This window comes from Corythoichthys intestinalis, chromosome 9 (genome assembly GCF_030265065.1).
Source record: "Corythoichthys intestinalis isolate RoL2023-P3 chromosome 9, ASM3026506v1, whole genome shotgun sequence".
Lineage (NCBI taxonomy): Eukaryota > Metazoa > Chordata > Actinopteri > Syngnathiformes > Syngnathidae > Corythoichthys > Corythoichthys intestinalis.
The window spans coordinates 48,533,771-48,552,637 of NC_080403.1; the positions used below are offsets into that span (position 1 = coordinate 48,533,771).

Below are 18,867 nucleotides of genomic sequence, written 5' to 3' on the forward strand. Positions count from 1 at the left end.
CCAGTCCGGCAAAAAAAAAAAAAAAAAAAAAAAAAAAAAAGCATGTTCCCCGAGGACACATGCGCCCCCCCTGGCATCGCTCTGCGCCCCCCCAGGGGGGCGCGCCCCACTATTTGAGAAGTACTGCTTTAAGTGCTCCGACCCCAACAATTTGGCATTCACAAAGATAGTAATTTTCTGATTTTAGAGGTGGAGCTTTAGTGACATTTCGATGCATGTGCAGTTGATTGATTGGGCAAGAAGTCAAACTATGATGGGAAGCAGGTAAGATGCGAAGTTAGCAGGCGAAATCTCTGATATATAAACACTAACGTCTTAAGACCGGTGGACATTTAGAGAGAAGCTTAAAGGGAAACCTCGGACTTAGACTTGTAGGCTCTAATAGGCCACAATTGTTATCTTTTACTGAAATATATCATTAGAAACACATATATTATTGCCATTGATTTAAAAATCTATAATATTTAGTACATGTTTTGACCTACGGAGGGTGCCATGTTTTACGCGCGCAATGCACTCTGGGGACGATGACGCGGTTGGTGCGGACAGGGAGAATAGCTGTGCTAGCTAGCAAGTGAAGCTAGTTTGACGACTGGAATGACTTTGTCACATTGTGCTGCTGGTCAGATTGTTTTGTTACAGAGCTGCGGGATGAGTTCCCAACGTCGTACCTGCATGTAATTTCAGCTCATCAGCAGTGTCTTTAAACCGATCCTAGGCGGCTTGCCGAGATATTGACTTGCTGCCATTTGACACTTTGTATATCCCTTCGTTGCTAGTTGCATCATTGCCTTTTTTTTTCGTTTGTCTGCCCCTCACCGCGGTTTTCCCCGTTTTTTTTTTTTTTTTTTTAAATTTTTTTATCCCGAAGTCCTGTGGTTTACACGCTCGTTTGTTGCACTGGAAACGTGTGTTGGAATCCAGCTGGAGACCTTCATTAAATTGCTTTTGCTGCTGGTTTTGTAAAATATCGACAGTGCTGTCCTGCTCATCACTTTTTCACTCGGGTTCAAATTGGAAGGGCAGAACTGACGACATGTTGATGTAGCTAACAAGTGACACTGTGGAAGTACAGCAGTGCTGCCCAGTGACGTCACCGCCCAGAGTGCATTGCGTTGTCAACAACAATGGCAACCGCTAGTTAAACTAATTTTTCAAATTTTATAAACACTAAAACATTAAGAGGAGTTTGAATATCAAATTATTATAACTCACACTAACATTTATCTTTTAAGAACTACAAGTCTTTCTGTCCGTGGTTCCCTTTAAAATGTATATATTTGTGACAAGGTCAAATAATTCAAAGCCGTGTGGGTGCTCCATCTTCTTCCGACATCCCAAAAACATGCATGGTAGGCTAATTGGGCACTTAGAATTCCATAGGTGTGATTGTGAGTGTAAAAGGTTGTTTGTCTTTATGTACCCTGCGATTGGCTGGAAACCAGTTCAGAGTACTGGGAGTCCCCGAGTTACGACGTATTTGACTAACACGATTTGTACTTTACGACGCCGGAGTCTCGTCCGCCATTCTGTCCCCAGTTGCTTTTTTTTTTTTTTTTTTTTTTTTTTTTTGTCGCATGAAAAGCACCTGATTCAATCGAAATGCCTGTGGCCTGGCTACCAGTAGCCGTTTCACTATAATCCCACTCCTGCACGTACACTTGTAGCATTAGCCGCTAGCGTTAGCTTATTTTTGTTTGATTTCCTGATAGCCATGTGACTTCACACGTAAGCACACTGGCTGCTGTCTTAAAGGGGAATGAGCATAGCCGAACAACACATAGTTAAGGCGGGCTGAAAATATATATTCTTTCGTTTCATTAAAAAAAACAAATTTACCTACATAGTCAAAATGACTTCGGTTATCATGAACCATCTTGGTAAAGGTAAATTTTCTGTAAACCGCCCAGCTCTCCCTTATTGTACCTCACATATCTTAATTTTTAATCTATTAAAAATCTCACAAAACGTGAAGTTGTTTAGATTTAAAGACAGCAAACAAGGCAATTGTGCTTTTTGAAGTATTTTTACTTCCTTCACTTTTGACAATTTGTAAAGCTGTAACACACATATGGACACTTATGTTTAAAATGACACGCATTTAACAATAAAACACTTGACACAAAACAATTCACAAGCGTTCAAACATCCATCTAGTCTGATCAATATGTAAATTCAGTAGAATAAATGAACCTAATCTGCCTAACAAAAGTCCGCTAGCTTAAATGCTAGGAATGCTAACGTCTTTACAATTTTTATAACAAATCGCTCGCACATTACTCCACAAACTGTAGCTCTATACTACTACTACTACTGCATACACAAACATATATTAGCTGAAACAACTTACAGCCTGATGTTGGCCAAACCAGAACGCTGCTATCTAGGGTTGTTCCGATCATGTTTTTTTGCTCCCGATCCGATCCCGATCGTTTTAGTTTGAGTATCTGCCGATCCCGATATTTCCCGATTTGATTGCTTTTTTTTTTTTTGCTCCCGATTCAATTCCAATCATTCCCGATAATTTTTTCCCTATCATATACATTTTGGCAATGCATTAAGAAAAAAAGGAATAAAACTCAGACGAATATATACATTCAACATACAGTACATAAGTATTGTATTTGTTTACTATGACAATAAATCCTCAAGATGGCATTTACATTATTAACATTCTTTCTGTGAAAGGGATCCACAGATAGAAAGACTTGTAATTCCTAAAGGATAAATCTGACTTTGTATATTGTGACTAAATATTGCCATCTAGTGTATTTGTTGAGCTTTCAGTAAATGATACTGTAGCCATTTAACTGTTCTGCCCAAATGCATGATGGGAAGTGCAACCATGACTGTGCGTAGTGACACCAATTGATATATCTTCTCTGCCTTGGCAAATAAGATAGGGTGTTAAGAAAAAGATCAACTACTACGTTTCTTCCCCACATTGCTTCCCACGATATTTCTAATAGTTGAGAGAGGGATTGTAAGGCTTTAGCCATTTAATAAAAGGCTCCAAAGACTGCCAAAACTCCCTCTACTCATTTTACGCTGCCTTTTAGCTGTATATATAGGTAAGACGGCGCCATTATAGATTGAGCGCGACAATGCGTGAGTGGGTCGTGCAGCGCATACGTTAATTGCGTTAACTATTTTAATTACCGCCGTTAATGCGATAAATTTGATAGCCCTACTTTAAGCCAAAACTAAAGACTCTGGATGACTGCAAGACATTTAGTCTGTAACGTTAAATACAATTAGAAAACGATTTAATTAAAAAATATTTATATATTAAAAAAAGGCATGTCCGATATTTTTTTGGTGATTCCGATACTTTGAAAATGACGTGATCAGACCCGATCGATCAGCATCCCGATCGACATCTTTACTGCTATCCTTTATCCATGTCAGACATCTGAGTCTGGTCTTCAGTCATACAAGGCGACAGTCCAGAGGGCAGTGTATCCTCCATCATTAAACAAAAGACAATATTTTTAGATTTTTTGGCTAGTTATTTTGACATTTAGGGGTACTTAAAGGATTAATTCAGATGTACGTGGAAGTTCTGGTTACTTTGCCACCATAGGAACGGAGCTTGTTCGTAACCTGGGGACTCCCTGTACACCCCACCACATGTTCATAGGAGACTGGATAGGCTCCAGCAACCCCAAGAGGGTTAGCGGTATGGAAAATGAATGAATAAGTATTCTATAAAGCACTTTGAGCAATATTTGATGTTTGGGAAAGCACTATATACGGTAATTATATGGGTATGCTAATCTGACAGAACACCGGGTTCTATTGCCTGTAGCTATTTCTTTCATTTTTTTGTTTTAGTTTGTTTTTGTGAGAAGTAAGAAAAATAACCAACAGGGCATACAGTCGACCAAACAGCAAAAGTGAACCATCTGCCTTGCTAATTGATCCTCCAAACGTGCAAAAGAATCAAACTACATGTGAAATATGGTGGTTCTTGCCCTAAGCTACCATGATGCAATGTAAGAAATGTAAACAATGACGACACAAAAGATCCTTCTATTGACATGGGTTAGCAAGAGAGTGTAAATGTGTGATCTCACTCAAATTATGTTAATTTCTTCCCTTGTGGTTCTTTCCAGCTCATGACACAGGACTCGTCATGCTGCAGGTAGCGATGGGCGGTGAGGTCATCTCTTCTTCTGTGGTGTTTGAATACAAGGCGCGTGACCTTCCTGCCCTCCCATCTTCTCAGCATGACTGGCTGTCATTGGACGGTGAGAGCATTCAGCTGTGTGTTGTGGCAACACGGGGGTGTACAGTTACACTTTTAAAGTTCCCACAGAGCAGGACGCTTAAAACAGTGGCCTTTATTAAAAGATAAAATACTTATATACTTATATACTTACTTTTTTTCTCTGATCTTACACATGACACATACAGTCCCTTGACAGAAGTCTTGTTGCTGATCCATTTTGTAGAAACAATTGCTAATAACTAGAGCTGTCAAAATTATCGCGTTAACGCGCGGTAATTAATTTTTTAAATTAATCACGTTAAAATATTTGAAGCAATTAACGCACATGTCCCGCTCAGAAAGTATTCTGCCTTTTGGTAAGTTTTACAGCAAGGCTTTTTGTGCTGTCCAACAGCGAACTCTTGTGGTCGCTTTGCGACATGGTTTATTGTTTTCTTGCCAGTTCAATATGGCTGCACGACGTCTCGGGCTGATAATGTTGTGCTTATATGATCCTTGGACAAGATTTGTCCGTAAGTATGGTTGTTGTAAAAAATGTACATATCATGTTAGTAAGCGAAATGTTATATTTTTTGTATGAGACGCTTTTTGTTTATATTTAGTGAACCTGTATAGCGTGCTAAGCTAACGTTGTTGCTAATGCAATGCTTGTGTACTTTTTTTTTTTTTAGTTTTACGACGGTCTAAAGAGGACAATGGTTTGAGGCCATTTTATTAATAAATCAGATGAAAAAGGAAGAAGTCTAATTATTAAGGCGTCGTTCACTAGCTGTCTAGCTTTGGAAAAAGTAGACGCTTCGGAGTGAGGACAGCATAGACAGATTTAAATGACAGTAGAGTGAAATGCCCACTACAGTCCTTATGTACCGTATGTTGACTGTATATATATCCTTCTTGTGTCTTATCTTTCCATTCCAACAATTTATTTTACAGAATATATATATAATTTACAGAAAAATATGGCATATTTTATAGATGGTTTGAATTGCGATTAATTGCGATTAATTACGATTAATTAATTTTTAAGCTGTAATTACCTCGATTAAAAATTTTAATTGTTTGACAGCCCTACTTCTTCTACTACTACTACTTCCTGAAGTTCCTGTTGATTTTGGGGCATTTTATGAGTCACTTCCTGTTGGTTTTAGGGTACAGAACAGGAAGTGGCCTGGGAATCTCCCAAATGAAAAGGCAGTGACTCAAACTCAACAGGAAGTGAGCTTTTAAATGCTCTAAAATGAAGTGAAATTGAACTGTAAATGACCTGAAAATCAGAAAGAGTGACTGTGAATGCTCTGGTTTGGCTCTGAGCCGCCATCAATGGCAGCCATATAGTTAACTAAGACACTATTATAGTGGAAGATTTTGATAGCAACTTATTGGGTCCTTTTAAAAAAAAAAATTTTTTTTAACATTGACACCTTTTTAAAACGATATCTCGATTCTTGGCGGGAGCATATCGATAACCTTTTGGGATACAAAGTATCACGATATATCAATATTTCGATATTTTGTCACACCCCTAATCATCAGGAACATCAAAGAAAGCAGTCTTGCATGCCTCCCAGAGTTCATCAACATTCTTGGGTTTCGTCTTCCATGCTTCCTCTTTCATCCTACCCCAGACATGCTCAATGATGTTCATGTCTGGTGACTGGGCTGGCCAGTCCTGGAGGATCTTGATCTTTTTCCACTGCAGCAGAGCTCCACGAGACCTGATCACCTGAAGTCCCTGTGTCAACCAGAACAGTCTGTCGAATTCTGTCTAGAAATGGCCTCCATGGTCGAATCAGTGCCCAGAAATCAGCATTAAACAAAAGACAATTTAAAAAACGTGTGGCATTTGCCAAGGCCCACAGCCTGTCAAAAGGATGGACGCTGGAAAAGTGGAAAAAGGTGGATTTTTCAGATGAATCTTCCATTGAATTACACCACAGTTGCCGCAAATATCGCAGGAGACCTACTGGAGCCCGCATGGATCAGATATTCACTCAGAAAACAGTGAAGTTTGGTGGTGGCAAAATCATTGTCTGGGGTTACATCCAATGTGGGGTGTGCGAGAGATCTGCAGGGTAGAAGACAACATTAATAGTTTGAAATATCAACAAATCTTAGCTGCCTCTTCTTACATTCCTAACCATAAAAGGGGACAAATTCTGCAGCAGGATGCTGCTCCATTGCATACTTCAATCTGTACCTCAAAGTTCCTCAAGACAAAGAAGATCAAGATCCTCCAGGACTGGCCAGTCACCAGACCTGAACATCATTGAGCATGAGCATGGAAGACGAAACCCATGAATGTTGATGAACTCTGGAAGCCATGCAAGACTGCTTTCTTTGAGGTTCCTGATGACTTCATCAATAAATTGTGTGAATCCTTGCCGAAGCCCATGGAAGTCATACAAAATATTAAATTTGGATCTCACAGCACCATTACTTAATTCGCTTATGTTATGTAACATATTTTTGTATTTGAAGTACATTTTTTGTTCAATTTTCACATTGCTTTCTGTAGGTGACAAAATGTTTGTCTTGCCACAATAGGACCTTTATGTCTTCATTAAATGATAAATCTTTTTTCAGTGAAACAAAAATATTTTTGTACATTCAACATCATTTAGGAGGGTATTAGCTTTCATATGAGCTATTTCTGAAACCAATTGAATAATTAAAAGTCAGGTTATTAGTAATTGTTTCTACAAAATGGATAAGCGACAAGACTTTTGTCAGGGACTGTACTGGGCAGCACAGTGGACTAATAGCGGTTTCAATCTAAACTCCCCTTGTCCTTTGCGGAGTTAACTTGTTCTCCCTAGACTTGTAGGGCTTTTCTTTTAGTAAAAAATCTCAAATTTTATCATAGTTAGCAACATTTGGGAGTTTGATCATATTTATTAATGCATTATGCGTAATGCTAACCCTAATATTGTAAGCGGCATAGTGTTAAATTACTAGTGAGCATGACCGCCTCACAGTTCAAAGGTTGTGGGATTGTAACCAGGCTCTTACCTTCTTTTATGGAGTTTGCATGTTTTCCCTGTGCCTACGTGAGTTTTTCCTGGTCCTCCGATTTCCTCCCACATTCCAAAAACAGGCACGGAAAATTCATTAAGACTCTAAATTGTCCTTAAGTGTTATTATGAGGATGAATACTTGCTTTTCCGCGTTTTTCTGTCTGAAATTCAATCAAGTACGTTTCCTACTTGGCAGCTGACGTAAATTTTAATAGGCTCCAGTACACATGCCAACCTAATAAGGATAAGTGGAAAATGGATGGCTGGATCTTGTATGGAGATCAGAGTCGTGAAATGGTCCTAACGAGGTGTGACTGTTATGTACGGTTCTATTTTACTGACCAATGTACAAGTAAATTCGCTGCTTTGTGTGGCATATTTCTGCTCATAGACGGATTAGACCTTATGTTGGTAATTCCGCAAACAAGTGCAATTTGACTGACCTGTGAGATGGAGGGCGTCACGGACGATTTCAGTCATGGCAATCAAAGTGGCTCCTCTCATGCCTTATAAATGCAGTGCACTCGCCGCGTACCAAAATCTTGACTTGGCAAAAACACATCTGCAGTGTGACATGGGCAACTCGAGACCTCACCTGTGATTGTTCATGTAATATACAACCCCTAGCAAAAAGTATGGAATCACCAGTCTCGGACGAGCACTCACTCAGACATTTTATCATGTAGAACAAACTCAGATAAAAAGTAGGGTTGTTCCGATCATGTTTTTTTTGCTCCCGATCTGATCCCGATCGTTTTAGCTTGAGTATCTGCCAATCCCGATATTTCCCGATCCGATTGCTTTTTTTTTTTTTTTTTTTTGCTCCAGATTCAATTCCAATCATTCCCAATAATTTTTCCCGATCATATACATTTTGGCAATGCATTAAGAAAAAAATGAATAAAACTCGGACGAATATATACAGTGGGGAGAACAAGTATTTGATACACTGCCAATGGGAAAACCCATTGGCAGTGTATCAAATACTTGTTCTCCCCACTGTAAATGCATTAAAGCCTGGGATGTATTAAAATTCTAAAGCAAAGCATATTTTTCGTGAATCATGAGGCAACAGAAGCGGTCAGACATTAAACAACTTTTTATTGGCTCTTGTGTCACTCCTGGTTGAAGTCAAATGAAAATACTTTCAGATATATATACTGTATTAAAAAAAAAAAAACAGATCACAGCATTTAATTAGTGCTTTGAATGAGACCAGGGTTTTCTCTTTTTTTTACACACACTAGCAGCCTTTCACACAGTGCAACATCTGAACTCCTGTGCAAAATCAGTAATAACAGTCACTGTAATTTAGTCACAACAACACATCAATAAAAATATTCAAGTAAATATTAAAGAAAACGACAAAGAAAATATTGTTGTGCAGCAGCATCTTTATCGCAATATCAATCCAGGGATCAGTTCAGTTGCAAACAAAACATCAACTAAATTGCAGTGTAGAACAAAAGTAAAATGTAGGCCTAGCCCACTATATATGTGCAATAGAGGTTAGATTGGGCCCGAAAAACCAGTTTTTTTTTTTTTTTTTTTTTTTTTGGAGTGACGCGGGAAAAAAAAACGCAGTAGCAGCAATTTATTTTCATTTCTTCGAGTTCGTTTTCTTAATGTTTAAATAGTCTACATATTTTTATGATCATTATAAACGCATTTACACAACGAAATAACGCTGGGAAAGTTTAATATGAAAAAAAAAACCAAAAAAACTTGGGTTTTGCAGACACACAGAGGAGAAGATTCAAAAGGATCACATTTCTGTTGCCTTTGTGTGCATAAATAAAAGTGGCCTTCCTAACGAATTCTCATTTGGCAGAAAAAAAAACGCAGGTTTTCTTTATGTTCAACACTAGAAAACCCAGCAAAGGCCGAATCGGCCTTTTCCCAAGACAAATACTCCTAATATTCCCATATATGAATGGCTCTTGTCTGTCGGACAATGACTTGCCAATTCAAAAGCACCTGGGCCATCTTGGCCACATCTGGGTTTTTCCGGGGTAGAGGCCAAATCGGCCATTGCTTGGGACTATTAGGGATACAAGAATTCTCTGGGACTTCTCGTGTTAAATAGTCAACATATTTTTATGATCATTATGAAAGCATTTACACAACCAAATAACGCCGGGAAAGTTTAATATTTAAAAAAAAAAAAAAAAAAACGTGCGGTTTTGCAGACACACAGAGGAGAAGATTCAAAAGGATCACATTTGTGTTGCCTTTGTGTGCATAAATAAAAGTGTCTTTCGTAACGAATTCTCAGTTGGCAGAAAAAAACGCAAAGTTTCTTAATGTTTAAATAGTTTACATATTTTTGTGATCATTGTAAAAGCATTTACACAACGAAATAACGCCAGGAAAGTTTAATATTAAAAAAAAAAAAAACATGCGGGCCACGGCGTTCATCTGCATGCACAAGCAAATGCACAAAACAGAGAGCCTGCTCTCGGTTTTATCCCCGTTTTTTTTTTTTTTTTTTTTTTTTAATAATTTATTATTCCGGCACGGCGGCCCGACCCAACCCGAACGTGAATGCTTAATCGGGTTCGGGGCACAAGATCTAACCTCTAAGAGATAGGACATACCATAACATTGGCTGAAGCGGAGAAAGAGGGAGCGAGAAAGATTATTGATGGACCTAAGACATTGAAAGCAGACATCCGGAGACATTTTGGCTTCTACGAGGTTGGTGGGAAACTTGACCAGAGTTATGCGGTGTGTAAAAAAAATGAAACATGAGAATAACAATACAAATGGGGAAACCAAATCCGTTGCATTACCGGAATTGCGCAGGGAAGATTTTTGAACGTACTTATATATTTTAAAATGCGCTGAATCGATTCGGCTTGTTGCCTGCATCGAATCGAATCGTCCATGCCCCACATCGGGATGCATCGCCGCATCGATTATTGTTGACACCACTAACGGTTACTAACCGTCACATGCAATTGTTTAGGCACAAATAGATTCATTACCTTATGACTATTCATCTTTGACACGGCAGCTGGAAACAGAAATGTTGTTTAATCCATTCGCTGGTGACTGGGAGATCGATTTTTGATAGATTGATGATTTTACGACACAGTGCGACTGTGCGTTTGTCCTTATGGGAAACGCAGTCTTCCATCAGGCAAAACACTACAGCGTTTGTCCACCTGCGTGCTAAAATCGACCAAAACGGAAAAGTTACCAAGTGTTGCTTTAACGCTGACAATTTGTGTGTCTTATGTCTATCTGCAGCATTAATTTAGTTTAAGTGGCATTAAAAGTAGGGCTGCAGCTATCGAATGTTTTAGTAATCGAGTAATCGACTGAAAATTCTATCGATTAATCGAGTAATCGGATATAACTTTTTTTTTTTTTTAGGTAAAGAGCAGTAATAAATATACATGAGAAAAAACGACATTTAAACCAATATTGAACCATTTTCAGTCAATCAATGTCTTTATTTTCGATGTACATTGTTGAAAACAGCCAACAATTGCAACTCAGATGTAACTAGAAAAAAAAATTCACTGCTTTCACTCAAAAATTTTCTAGATCTTATAATTAACAGCTTTAAGCTGTTAATTTCTCCAGAAATTGCAGTTTCTAGTTGTTTTGAATGTAATGGTGGCTCGTCTTAAGTTGAAGTGTGCCATTAAAATTACCGTATTTTTTGGACTATAAGTCGCACCTGAGTATAAGTCGCAACAGCCATAAAATGCTGGAAAGAGGAAAAAAACATATATAAGTCGCACCGGAGTATAAATCGCATTTATGGGCGAAATTTACTTGATAAAATCCAACACATAGAACAGATACGTCATCTTGAAAGGCAATTAAAAACAAAAATACGGTAGAAAACAACATGCTGAATAAGCGTATAAGGCTGCTGCTATCGAATATTTTAGTAGTCGATTAATCGATGGACTAGTTAGTTAGAATAATCGAGTAATTGGATAAGGAACATGAAAAATTAAAATACCTGAGCTGAGCCTCAAACGGTATTTTTTTTTTTTTTAAATGAAGATCTATGTACAACAAAAGAACAATTGGCTAACTTACATAGAAAAAGTCCACCAGCTTAAATGCTATAAAATGCTAAAAAAAATTTTTTTTTACAATGCTCTTAACAAATATTCACTCAAAAAACAGCTAAATATACCTACGAACTAAATTATAAATGCATTAAAAAAAAAAAAACATTAGCTCAAACAAAAACTTGGTCTTAACAGGGAGCAGTTGGATTCAGCCATGTGAAAAGAGGCAGACCAGAGGGCAGTGTATCCACCCTAATCTATAAATCTAAATGCAAAAACTTTAAAATAAGCCATTACAACGCCACTTTAATTAAACAAATACTCGAAGCAACAAAATTTAATTTGAATAACTTTTTCTAATCGAATACTCGAGTCAGTCGATTAATCGTTGCAGCACTAAAGTGTACAGTATGATAATGTTACATGATGCATGAACAACGAAATGCGAAAGTGGCCGGTATGTTAACGTAACATAGCTATTAAGTAGGGTTGTTCCGATCATGTTTTTTTGCTCCCGATCTGATCCCGATCGTTTTAGTTTGAGTAGCAGCCGATCCCGATATTTCCCGATCCGATTGCTTTTTTTTTTTTTTTTTTGCTCCCGATTCAATTCCAATCATTCCCGATTGTATACATCGTTTACATGTATACATACATTGTATACATGTATACATTTTGGCAATGAATTAAGAAAAAAATGAATAAAACTCGGACGAATATATACATTCAACAGACAGTACATAAGTACTGTATTTGTTTATTATGACATTAAATCCTCAAGATGGCATTTACATTATTAACATTCTTTCTGTGAGAGGGATCCACGGATGGAAAGACTTGTGACTTTGTATATTGTGACTAAATATTGCCATCTAGTGTATTTGTTGAGCTTTCAGTAACTGATACTGTGGCCATCCGAAATGCATGATGGGAAGTGGAACCATGACTGTGCGTCGTGCTACCAATTGATATAGCTTCTCTGCGTTGGGAAATAACTTAAGGCGTTAAGACGAAGATCAATTGTCACCTTGCTTCCCCACATTGCTTCCCATGATATTTCTAATCATAGATTCAGATTCAGATTCAGAATATTTATTGTCATTGTTACAAAGAAAGCACAACGAAACTTTGTTTGGAGCATCCATCCAGCACATACAGCTAAGTTGGTAAAGTGCAAAGTGCAAACCCATAAAATAAATACCCATCAGTACCAAGTGTAAACATTGACACAGTTTTGGACATATGTACAGCAAAGATTCAACAGCAGCATGAGGTCGTGTCAGTGCTAAAGTGCAGAGCAAAAATATACCAGTTGAAAACAGGCAAAAATCAGTGCAAAACCCAGATAAGTTAAGTACAGCCTACTGGTTGTCAATCAATAGGTAAGTGTCAGGGAGGAGGAAATAGTGGATAGTGACATACTGCAACAATGCAAGGGAGAGGGATTGCAAGGCTTTAGCAATTAAAAAAAAGGCTCCAAAGGCTGCCAAAATTCACTCTACTCATGTAGCGCTGCCTTTTATCTCTCTATATAGGTAAAACGTCGTCACTACAGATGGAGCGCGACAATGAGTGAGTCGTACAGCGTATACATTAATTGCATTAAATATTTTAACGTGACACATTTTTAAAAAAATTAATTATCCCGTTATCGGGATATTTTTTGATAACCCTACCTTAAGCCTAAACTAAAGACTCTGGATGAGTGTAACATATTATGTCTGTAACGTTAAATACAATTAGAAAATGATTTAATTTAAAAAAAAAAAAAAAATATATATATATATATATATATATATATATATATATATATATATATATATATATATATATATATATATATATATATATATATATATATATATATATAAAAAAGGCATGGCCGATATTTTTTTGCCGATTCCGATACTTTGAAAATGACGTGATCGGACCCGATCGATTGCCATCCCGATCGATCAGGACATCTCTACTATTAAGAGTTATTCAGATAACTATAGCATAAAGAACATGCTAACAAGTTTACCAAACCATCAATTTCACTCCAAAACACCAAAATAACATGTGAAGATAACACTTTATAATAACTATCCGTTTTTTACTAATTAATAGATCATTAGTAAACTGTTGATAAATGATTTATTGTTGATTTGTGAAGTATTTGTTAACAGTTTTTTAGCATTTACAGGGTGTTCTTAACCTGAAACACAGTTTGTGTAGAAACGTTTCAAGTTTTTGTGTGTAATGTTTGTCATTTCTATATTTTCAGGTTAAGAAATACCGTTCACTTCAAAAGAAAAGGCATTTTTATAAGGCATTTTGCAGGCAGAGCTCATGTTGCACATTTATGAAAATCTGCCATAGAACCAACAAATATTTGTACTTTTCTTTGTATATTTAACCAATAAAACTTATGACCTTCAACATAAAGTGTACCATATTGGAACTCCCTGTAAATGCTTAACAAACTGTTAACAAATACTTTACAAATCAACAATGAATCATTTATCAAGTTTACAAATGATCTATTAACTAGTAAAACGGATAGTTATTATAAAGTGTTACCCATGTGAAATGATATCATAAGGTGTTAATAATTTCACACATAAGTCGCCCCAGAGTATAAGTCGCACCCCCAGCCAAACTATGAAAAAACTGCGACTTATAGTCCGAAAATACGGTACTCATTACATATTAGAGCTGAAAAGAGTACTCGAGCAACTCGAGTAACTCGAGTTTAAAACTGATCCGAGTAATTTTATTCACCTCGAGTAATCGTTTATTTTGACAGCTCTAAGCATCACGTTTTGCTAGGACTACTTTTAATGCGGGACAACGCGCTGTCACGTGCGGAGAGGAAGAAGGGAAAAAAAAAAAACAACAACGCAGCCGACAGCCGCCACAAACGACGCCGACGTTGCTAAATACTAGCCCGCACAATGCTACATTGGTAACAGGTAGCGTCTGGTGCGTCTCATAGAGATCACATGTATGTTGAACTAGATGCGAAATGACAGACTCGGCCGCGTCTGGGCAGCGTTTGTAAACAGCCGCCATCTTAAAGCAGTACAGCGCTGAGCGCTAATAAAGAGCGCTAAGCGCTAATAAATAAGATTAACGTTACTGTCGCTACTAGCTCACGTAACGTTAGCCCTGCGGAGGGCTAGGTTTCAATTAATTATGACCACTGTCGATGCGTGGCTAATGTGTCTTACATACAGGCTTTAACGTAACATAGCATTGTGGAGTGGTGAGGGTGTAAAATAAAAACTTAATCATGCTAACTATCAATTTTAGCTCAGTAGTCATTGCTGGATAAAACACCAAGTAGCACTGGTCCCTAATGTGCTCCAATACAGCCTGTATCATACATTTATTTTGAACACTGCAAAAACTCAAAATCCTATCAGGACTTACAGTTTAGTCTAACTTAAAACTTAACTAGAACTTAAAAATGGCTTGACACAAAGAGAAATTCAATTGAAACACGTGGGGAAAAAAATCCTAACTTTTAAGTGATGTGTGTTATCAAGCGTAACGACATTATTAGGTAATATATATATATATATATATATATATATATATATATATATATATATATGTTTTTTTTTTATTTTTTTAATAAGATCTAAAAGTTTTTTGAGTGAAAGCAGTGAATTAGTCTTTTTTTTTTAATTCTACTTACATCTGAGATGCAATTGTTGGCTGTTTTCAACAATATACATCGAAAATAAAGACATTGATTGACTGAAAATGGTTCAAGATTAGATGAAATGTCTTGTTTTCTCATGTATATGTATAATTGCTCTTCACCTAAAAATATATTTGTTTTATCCGATTACTCGATTAATCGATAGAATTTTCAGTCGATTACTCGATTACTAAAATATTCGATAGCTGCAGCCCTATTACATATCCTGTCATTTGTCATCACTTCTACCGTATGTCATGACCAAAACACAGTAAACTTGTTAGTTCTTATAGTAGTTCTTGTCGTTTATTTTATTGGTGTGGAAAAACCACACAAAGTATCTCTAGTTTATCGAGGGAAAAAATGCCAACGAAAATCGTCTGGTATCAGCCTCGACTATCGTCTGCATACTGACAGACTGCCCTCATTTCAATAAAATTGCATCAAATTAAAAGTATTGCAGTGAAGTTAAAGGGCGATTAAACAGCTGCTCTGAAGTGCAAAGTCTCTTTGTAACACACATGCCACCTCAGTAAAACATGCCCTGACTTCACCAATTTACCACATGTGTGTGTGCGTGCGGATGTGCGCCCCCAGACTGCGCGTTGCGCACTGCGGCAATGCGGCTGCACGGTCACAGCCTACCGCGTGCACGACTGAAGGACAAAGACAATATGGCTCAATCGCCGTCCTCCTGCCCACTAAAGGTTGTATTCATAACCATGATTTTGGACTTCATCAATGCCATGCGTGCATTTCCTCAGTAATGCAATATGTAAAGTATTGGGAAGACATTAATGGGTTAAAAGTTCATCTGCACAAGGCGTCGTCACACGTCTGCTCCAGTTTAGTTGAGAGCGAAGTCTTCCTATGCGACGATGACGACCTAAACCTCCTGCTGCTCCAAAGTCTGGCGGGCTGATTTGAAGAGAAGAGCACTGCTGCTCGCTTCACACACAATGTGCGCTCTCTCCCTCTCTTGCTCTCTCTCTCTCTCACCCCCACCATCTCTCTCTCATCCTCTCTGTTGTTGGGAGTATCGACGTGTGTCGCACACTTCAAACTAGCGCGGTTGAGCAGAAACTGGAACAAAGAGACACTCGCTGTTTGGGTTCGTAGATTGTCTGATGTTGTTTTATTTCTAAATTGATATCTGGAAATTGCTGTCTGGAAATTGTTGTTTCGCCTCCATGCGGTGCATGAGTCACGTGTTGTTTATTCAGGTGATGCTGTTGTTATACCGCTTTGTCTCGTGTGTTTATATTCAAGTCTTTCATTTTTAGACTGAGGATATAGAAGATTGAATTTAGTCCAATGGTAATCAGTTTGTGTGGTTGCTTATGAGTTGAGTGTGGGGAAAATACTTAGAGGCTTCACTAGGAAGCAGACCTGGAGAACAATAACAGGACAACAACAAGTGCAGGGAGGCTTTTTGGCTCATAGATCTGCTCAAACAATAGCCATCGTGCTGTTTATGACTTGTGTTTATGCTCTGTATATTTACTTCAGTTTACCTGCTTTACACTGTGTGCATTGACATTTTGTTATTGCTATTGTTGGCATGCTTATGGGTGAAAAATACTGTAATTTTCGCACTATAAGGCGCACCTGATTATAAGCCGCCACCCACCAAATGTGAAAGGAAAACGGCATTTGTTTTAGGGCTGTCCCAAACGATTAATTTTCTCCCGATTAGTCAGCCGACTATTTTTAGGATTAGTCGACTAATCTAATAATAAAAAAAAAATAAAAATAAAAGAAAATTTTTTTTTTTTTTTACTAATTTAGCAATGACATTTTTGTTGACGCTTATCAATTCACAAAAAATATATTGGAACACTTAAATTATTTATTAAAGTACAAATAAACACGTAAATAACAATAACAAATCACAAATAAACAATGAGTTCAAACGCTGACAGAATTAACTAGTGTAGCATCCCGATTGGAAAGATGGTCTCTTAAACTGATGGCTTACAACTTTTATTCCATCCTTGATATAAAAACAACGTAAGAGCTACGGTGCACACAAATAAAACCACACAATTAGAAATTAACAAAAAATTTTCACCTTTTTCCTTTGAAACCTTATTTATATATCAATGACTTGCCTATATGAATTGTCTTTACCTTAAATTATTACCTTATCATTGACAATCTCTCCCTTGATTGCAATCACTGTATATACTGTATATATTTATGACCTTTTAACCTTATATAATTTTCTATACCATAAAATAAACCATAACATGAAATAAACCTTTCAATTAGCATTAAGAACAATACTAATAGCACTTATAGGCCCATTGTCAATGAAACATCATGATTTAGTAAGGCGACAGCACCCTCTGGTGTACAAAAAATGAAAATGAAAAATAAAAAATTACAAACTGGGTGACGGCGCTTGGTGTTTAGTCACAGCCGACGTGCAGCCAAGCTTGGCATTGAAGAGCCAGGACAGAAGAGTGTACCCTCCTTTGTTTCTTTGAAATAAGTCAATGTTTTGGACACTCTGGTGCGCTTTTTTTGGCTTTGTGCCGCTTTCCCCGCTTGCATACAGAGCATCCAACATTCTGAACTTTCCACACATATTTTTTTAATCCTTCATTAACCGTCGACGGGATGTTGTGCTCGTCGACGGATTTACGTCATCGATGAGGTCGACTATGTCGACTAGTCGGGACAGCTCTAATTTGTTCACAGATAAGCTGCACTGGACCACAAGCCGCAGCTGTCCTCACTGTATTATGGGATATTTACACCAAAACATAATAACCGGTAACACTTCATTAGATAGCGGCATCATACGATGGTCAGAAGACCAAATGAACCACCATGAAGCTTTGAACCAATTGTTTGCAAAGCTTCATTGCTTCAAGAAGCTTCATTTGACCATTACTGCTCCCTTGGGGGAGACAGTCAATCTTTTATGCCACCTGCTGGCAACACTGTTGTTGTCCAACAGTCCTCCTAGCATGCATTGCAGCGCAACAGATGTAAATAGCAATCAAAATACGTTATTAAATGTTCTGTACTAATTATTGTTCAATTACTGTTCCTTTTCTGTAATTAATTGCTAGTTACGATATTTGGTAACACTTTATTTGACAGTGGCGCCAAAAGACTGTCATTAGACAATTAGACAAGACACTGTCATGGGCATTAACAAATGCTTATAACAGTTATCATTTAGTTTTATTCGGCAAATTATCTCACTTTGAATGGATTTAAAAGATCCAAGCTGGACATAAATGGAGTTGGTAACATAATTTGCTGGATGACACTTAATGACATCTGTCATAAGCATTCAGTAATGCCCATGATAGTCTTATGTCATAACTATGACAGTGTTATGACAGTCTTATGACGCCACTGTCAAATAAAGTGTTACCAAATACCATAACAAGCAAGTAATGAAACTGGAACAGTAAATGCATAAATAATTAGCACAGAACATGAATTTTGATTGTTACTTACATCTGTAGTGCTGCAATGCATGCTAGGAGGCATGTGTTGCCAATTAACCCAAATAAATCAACAAATAAGCCACACTGGACTATAAGCTGCAGGATTCAAAATGAACGAAAAAAGTAGCGGCTTATAGTCCGGAAATGACGGTACTTAATTGAAAATTGATTGACTATAAATATCTTATTCAAAGTAAAATGATAAGCTTTACTATTAGCTTTAATGATGTTGCTCATGATGAGTTGACCTGGAGAGGAATACTATCGCAAAAACAATGGTAAAGTTCTGAATGTTTAACCAAATCAGAACTTTTAGTATGCGTCGATGGTGAAAAATTGTAAGCAGTAGTGCTGCAACGATTAATCGATTAACTTGAGTACCGTATTTTTTAGGGGGTGTAACGGTACACAAAAATCTCGGTTCGGTACGTAC

General features: G+C 37.4%; 1 protein-coding gene across 4 annotated transcripts in view; it reads left to right on the forward strand.

Moving 5' to 3' along the window:
- The window catches only part of LOC130922299 (calmodulin-binding transcription activator 1-like), a 213,322-nt gene that overhangs the window by 162,924 nt on the left and 31,531 nt on the right, over positions 1-18,867 (forward strand). For all 4 annotated transcript variants that reach the window (XM_057846990.1, XM_057846993.1, XM_057846994.1 and 1 more), the window contains one exon: positions 4,116-4,250. In XM_057846990.1, coding sequence (XP_057702973.1) covers positions 4,116-4,250 — 135 coding nt within the window. The remainder of the gene's footprint in view (positions 1-4,115; positions 4,251-18,867) is intronic.